Source organism: Microplitis mediator, chromosome 11 (genome assembly GCF_029852145.1).
Source record: "Microplitis mediator isolate UGA2020A chromosome 11, iyMicMedi2.1, whole genome shotgun sequence".
NCBI classification, from domain to species: Eukaryota; Metazoa; Arthropoda; class Insecta; order Hymenoptera; family Braconidae; genus Microplitis; species Microplitis mediator.
This window is the reverse complement of record NC_079979.1, coordinates 19,297,157-19,304,456: the sequence shown is the minus strand read 5'-3', so window position 1 is coordinate 19,304,456 and position 7,300 is coordinate 19,297,157. Positions and strand designations below refer to the sequence as shown.

Below are 7,300 nucleotides of genomic sequence, written 5' to 3'. Positions count from 1 at the left end.
ACCTCCTTCACTCATGTTCACATTTCTACGAGCTGAGGTTTCTTCATATGCCGGATTGTGTTAAAAAGTGTAAAGAGAAATGAAATGAAGAATAGATGAAATATATATTTATAGGTTTTAGTTTGCTCTTGGCGGCATGGCGTAAAAAAATGACACTTGTCAATCATGAAAATTTATAAAAATCAATTTTTAAAATAATTATAAATTTATTAGTTTTGATGTTGTAAGTAAAAAAATTTTTAAGATTTTAGTTAATGCAAAACACACTACTGAGAAAGATCAGAGATACCGCGGGTTTAAAAAAAATAACGGACGTTTATGGAGATGGCAGACGAGACATTTTTTTTATTCGGACTGGGGTTAATGTCTAATGTCATTTAAGGTACCGTGAGTTTTAATTAATAACGAATTTTTTTTTTAAATGCAAGCTAGTGGAAAAAAAATTTAGTAGACTGGGGTAAAACGGATGACAAACTTTAATATTTTTTTTTGCAATTAGAATTTTATTTTATTCAGCCGATTATATTTTTTAAAAATAAAAATTAACTCTACACGGAAAGAAAATTATGAGAATTTTTACTATGCATTATGGGAATAATTCCCATAATGGTAGTGAAATTTTACCCATACCATTATAGGGATGATACCCATAATATATGGGAATGTTTCCCATAATGGTATGGGTACAATGCCTATACCATTATGGGAACCATTCCCATAATGTTATGGGAAGCATTCCCATAATATCATTAAAATTTTTTTTTTGCAAAATAGTGTAGAAATTTTTCTCACGATACGGAGAGATTCAAATGAAGCTTCTTCGACGCTAAATTTCTTCAAAAGATAAAAGTTTTTGTTAAAAATTTTAATTTTTTGGCCAAATACAAATTTTTCTTCCAATGTTTGAATTTTTGTTTTTATATTTAATATTTTTTTTTTTGTTTTAATTTTACTTGTATCACTCATCGTGTTTTACAAGACTTTACATTCAATTTCTCCCATTTTCTCGCCTCTTTTTAATTTTTTTTTGCGGCTGTGGCCCGACTTGTGCTTTTGACTGTACTGCATCATTACGGTGATGCCCTGCTACCTCCCTTGTGTAATGGAGGGTGCAGTGACTAGAGAAACCACAGAGAAAACCTTAGTCAGTACAGTTTCGGTTTTGGGTGAAGCTCCAGTGGTCGATAAAATTCCCATTTTACCGATCACTGGCTCTTCATCCCGCCCCTAACGATCAGAGACCTTCGTTCGAGCCCAACGCGTGGCTAAGCGGTCACCCAGCCAAATAGTAACCATGCTCGATGCTATTTAACTTCGGTGATCGCCCGAGCCACGCGCGTGCCGAACGGCTGCCTCAGCCGCTTTTTTTTATATTTAATAATATTTCTGTGTATTGTAGAAGTGATTACCACATTTTTCTTTAAATTCATTTTTTCATGATAGTATGGGAACCATTCCCAAAATATTATAGGAATGGTTCCTATAATGGTATAGGAACAGTTCCTATAATTATGGGAACCATTCCTATAATATTATGGGAATGGTTCCTATAATTTATGGGAATGCTACCCATAATATTATAGGAACAATTCCTTTAAATTATAGGAACAATTCCTATAATTATAGGAACAATTCCTATAATTATAGGAACCATTCCCATAATTATAGGAACCGTTCCTATAACGTTATGGGTAGCATTCCCATAATTATAGGAACTGTTCCTATAATTATGGGAACCATTCCTATAATATTATGGGAATGATTCCTATAATTTAAGGGAATGCTACCCATAATATTATAGGAACAATTCCTTTAAATTATAGGAACGATTCCTATAATTATAGGAACGATTCCTATAATTATAGGAACTGTTCCCATAATTTATGGTCATAATTCCTTTGCTGGTATAGGAAAAAATTTAATAGAATTATGGGAACCGTTTCCATAATTTTCTTTCCATGTACAGAAATTTTTCAGCCCTAAAATTAGATGCACTTATTCCCTAAGAATTTCAGCAAAAGATTATTATTGTTATTGTAAAACATATCTTTATAAATCGTCGGCAAACAAGAATAGACCTAGATGAAAATAAAGGAAAGACTCGAGTCAAGTGAAGCAGATCTTAAGTTAGCTCAAACTTATTATTATATAAAATACACAACATTACAGTGCATTACATTGGAAACTGACTGACAAACGTCGCTAATGATGCTGAGGATAACTACCTATAATCTGTCTCAGTTATAATTTGTGATTCCCGGAAAATTATCAAGTTATGAGAAATTATTTAACAATGTTTCAAATTATGCGTTTGCAAATTTTAACATGACAGCTTTCAAATGATTTATTATTTTTGTCAATTAAGAACTGTCATAATATTCATTTTTTTTTACCGCGAGTACGGTCTCTATTTTTGCATACAAGAGTAAATTTCATTTCGAGGGGATTAAATAATAATCAGTCATCCGCTCGCATTCACTCCTCATTTAATCTGCGTTCTCCGCAAAATTCTCTTCAGTATACTTGTGTATAGTTACTAAAATACTATTTAATAAAATAAAAACTCAGAAAATAATTATTTAATTCCCAAAGATAAAAATATCTGCAACAATTTAAAGTACGTAATAAAATAAAAGCAATGAGTATGTAGGATTCGCATTCCACGAAGTAGATTAGCAAAACGGAATGTCTTTCTCCAGGTTTTACAGACGTATAATCTCCAGCAAAACTCTTTTAAGTAAACCCAGACTCTATGTTCTGTGTAATGTATAATCTACGTACGTAAAATAGTTAAACTCACTTTGAATTCGCGAGTTACCTCTACTGTCATTGCACATTGCACATTTAACATTTCACATTGCACATCCAAAGATCTCAAGAATGTAAATAAGAAATAACGAGTACAGTAAGAAAACCATAAAAAAAAATAAACACGCGCGTACTCGCGATACTTTGGACTTAAACTTTTCTCGTTCCGCTTTATTATTATCTCCGCTCATTCTTACCTTTTATTATTTTATTTATTTATATTTTTACTTCTATTCCCGTCGTTGATTTCTTAGAGATTCCTCGAGTGTTTAACACAACGCATTTTACATTTTACCTGATACTCAGAGATTCTTAATCCCTAATTTTTTACTACTAAACATCTCTACTTGTACAAGAAAACCGACTTCTGTGCTACTGATTACAGTATTAGTCATTAATTAAATCATTTTATTTTTTTTCTCTATTTATATTTTTAATTCCTATATTTATGTCTTCTTATAATTATTTTAATTACATTTTAAAAAATAGTAATTAGACAATTGAAATAATTTTTTAATTAATTCAGTGAAAAAAATTTTTTAATTTTTTTTTGCTGACGAATAATTAAAAAAAACGTACGATAAAATTATAAGGGGCAAAATGGGCTCCCAGATTTTTTTTTTTTGTACATTTAAGGCGGCAGACACGTCACTGGGTAATTTGGGCCACGTAAAAATTTTTATAAATGAATTTCATGTCAAAATTATTTTTATCATAAGAAAAATTTGAATTTTTTTGCCGACCCACTTCTCCCCACATTGCAATTTTTTTGACTGGGTCATATTGATGTCAAATACTCTATTTGGGGGTAAAAAAATCGTAATTTTGAATATGAGTATAAGTGTAATAGACATACGAAATTTTTTAATTAGACGTAGAAAAATTAATTAATTAAAAAAATTAAATTTAAAAAAATGCATGTACTGAATTTTGAATTCTTTAAACATGGATTTTTATATTTTTATTTTATAATCATTTGAATCTATTATTTCAAAGTTTTAAAAATTGTCAGATGTCCGCTAATTGTACTATTGAATTTTGAATTAATAACAGAACTAAAAAATTTCTAATTTTTCATTAAATTCTTCTAAAAAAAAAAATTATCAATTTATTTAAAATCTCATTGATTCAAAATGACGGAAGTTCTCACTGACTACGTGATCCAGACATTTTACCGAATGTCAATTAATTAAAAACTTTCTCTAATTAAAATTAATAATTTCCAAATTTAAAAAATTTCTTCTTTAATTAACAAATTTTTTTTTTTACGCCAAATCAATTTTAAAAATTCCACATGACATAAAATTTGCACATGTACTCATAACCTAAAAATTGTCAAAATAAACAGAATGTAAATACAACTCAAAATTTTTTTTCAAAATAAATAATTCATATCCAGGTGAGTTTTTTTTTATTTAATTATAAATAATTGATTCGGAAGTCAGCTGTCAAATAATCTTCTAATTTTTTAAAAACGATTTTAAAAAAAATCTGCAAGCGCATAATTTTAAGTTTTTTTTTTTCTAATTAATTTTTGAAAAAAAAAATTCAAAATTTATACGTCTGCTAACTTCAGAATTAATTAATAAGTAAAAAAAAATTTAATTTGTAATAAATAATAAATAAAATTTTTAAAAAAATTAATTTTTTCAGGTGAATTATTTATAAAAAAATATGAATAATTTATTAATAATATCAAGCAGCATATGTGTGTTTGCTCATACAGTACCAGTGATAATAAAATATATAATTTCATGGATATACGCCGAAAGTTCGAGTGAACTGGTAATAAAAACAGAAATGGATCAACTGGAGCAAGAAATGACTAAAATATCGATGGTCGACGAGTTCTCAAAGTACTCAAAACTTCAACGACGACATACGTTACTTAAAAAAAGTTACCACGATCAGATGACAGCTCGAGTATCTGCACGTAATAAAATTCAATTATTTTTGACTTACGTCGCTAAATTATTTAATGCTATTGCGCTGTTGGTTCTCATCAAATTATGGAGAAACGAACCGGTAATTGTTTTACCCAAAGGTACTTTGTGGCCGCTTAATTATTTTTTAAGCTGGCCTGGAATTTACAATGACTCGATTTCATTAGTTATGTGGATCGGTATCACAACTTTTGTTTTGTCTAAATCATTAGTTTTTTAATTTAATTAATTGGCTAATTAACGACTAAGTCTAAGGCTAAGACTAGAAAATAAAATTTAATTTATGGAGGTGCAATAAAGTCTTGATGCTGTTGATGATAAAAAAAAACAATGACATCCTGGACAGAAAATTTAAAATCTTTTGATGTTTGGTTTTAAATAGCGAGTGGTTTCATCCGCGCGCTCTTAAACCAATTAAATTTGCTCGCACTTATTTAAATATAAATTCAAGGTGTAGACTACGGATGCTACTGATTTTTATAAATAAATAAATATATAAATAAATATTGTTAATATAAAGATTGTAATGCAGTGAAAATATGAGACTTAAATAAAATAATTTGAATGACAGTAAAAACCGCGGGTGTAAATTTTACCGCCTTGTATATTGACCGATTACTTTTCCTTTCATCTCCGTACTTTGGTAGACTATCTCTGGTTTACAACTTCTGGAACATCTCCAATCACATATATTTTATGTATTTATATATATGGACCCTGGGATATATTTTATAAACTCCCCCAAAGTCTGGATGTCAGAAAAATTTTTTCAAATTTTTATGGAAAATTATAAATAATTAATTAATTTTTTAATTATTTATCCCACGGTATAGAAAATTTTGAATAAAAATTTGAAAAATAAAATTAAAATTCCGTCAGTTTTCTTTTAAAAAATTTATGAGTTTTATTTTTCGTTGTTGATTTAAATGGACAAAATTTTATTAGAATTTGATAAAAATTGTAAGCGATATATTCTATAAATATATAAATTTATGAACCAATTGTGTGTCTGAACCCCGACTTGAGGGATAGAAAAATTTCATAGTCGCTGTGAAAAAAAAAATGTAAGTCAAATTTTTATAAAATATAAAAAAAAAAGTCTTGTAAGTTTTCGAGCGTTTTGACGGGAAGATACTCTCAGCTTTTAAAAAAACCAGCAGGAAATAATACTGATAAAATAAGTATAGATATAACACTTGTAATTATCCATTAATACTTAGACGTCAAGTGTCGAAGATTAAAATTATTTCTACTGTCTAAGTGTCTTCATCCTTTTTTTTTTTACATGCATAGGGGTAAGTCGACCAGTAATTTGATGATATAAAAAAAAACTACCAGCAAAATAAATTCTCCAGTTTAATTTTTCGCTAAATTTCTATAGAAATTTTTTTTATCAAAAATTAATGATCCTGAAGTTAACAGACAATTAATAATTTTCAAATTTTTTTTTCACCAAATCAATTAAAAAAAAAACAAAAACTAAAAAAATGCACATGTAGAAAATTTCAAAAACTACAGGTGCAATTTTTTTAAATATTTTTTTTTTATAGTTTATCATCTAAAAAAAAATCCAAAAATTATTAGACGTCTGCTAACTTCAGTATCATAAAAATTAGCATCAGAAATTCGGTACTTTTTTAAAAAACAATAAAATATCTTCAGTAAAATTTATAAAAATATTTCCCATCTTATTCTTTGAGGTCTTACAATAAATTATGACCTCGCGTTACTCTGCACGGAAAAAATTAGTGTTTGAAATTATAACCCGAAACCCGGGTGTCAATATGGCAAATTTTAACATTTCAAATAATAAATTTTATAATACGTGTCGTAAATTTTCTAAGTATCAGTTACAATTTTCAAAGTTGAAATATTAATTTTTCTTACATAGACAATAAATTTTCATACTTATCCTGTAATTATTAACGTTTTAATCATAAACGAAAAAATTACTATTTAGAGTGATAATTTTTACTGATCACTTTATCATTTTTTTGACTTATCGTTCTTAATTTATAGTTCAATTTTTTCCGTGTGAACGAAAAAGAAAAATAATTTTAAATGGAAAACTAAAAAATTATAAAAATTTCTTACCTCAATAAAATATAATAAAAAAAAAACAATAAGCACGCGTAGTTTACGAGACTAGAAAAATATATTTAATGCGGCAATCTGGCGCCAATCCGACATGCCTTGTCCACATATGTACACACGAATAAAATATGCATATAAACACACTCTCACTGACATATGTATTACGAATAAACAATTATCTGCAGGCATAAATAAAAAATCCACCCTCACGTATCCTAGACGATGAATATAAATTGCATTTAATATCCAACACGTCTCTTATTCACGACGATCTACACAACTGTAATTTCATTTAAACGACCTTCTCATCGCGAGATGAATTATGTATCCAATACAAATTAAAATAATTAATTAATCAATCGGTAATATTTTATAATAATTTTTATTTGATTAAAAAAAAAGGAAAAATAATTAATAAATTTTTTCTTATCACTTAAACATTATAATTATTTTTT

The 7,300-nt window shown here is 27.8% G+C and overlaps 1 protein-coding gene across 1 annotated transcript; it reads left to right on the top strand.

Annotated features, from left to right (window-relative positions):
* Positions 1-937: 937 nt before the first annotated feature.
* Positions 938-5,082, top strand: LOC130677021 (guided entry of tail-anchored proteins factor 1-like; the record flags this gene model as incomplete). Its single annotated transcript, XM_057483539.1, has 3 exons — positions 938-1,008; positions 3,445-3,463; positions 4,480-5,082. Coding segments are annotated over 3 exons (582 nt in total), but the record flags the coding sequence as incomplete, so codon positions are not given.
* Positions 5,083-7,300: the final 2,218 nt, after the last annotated feature.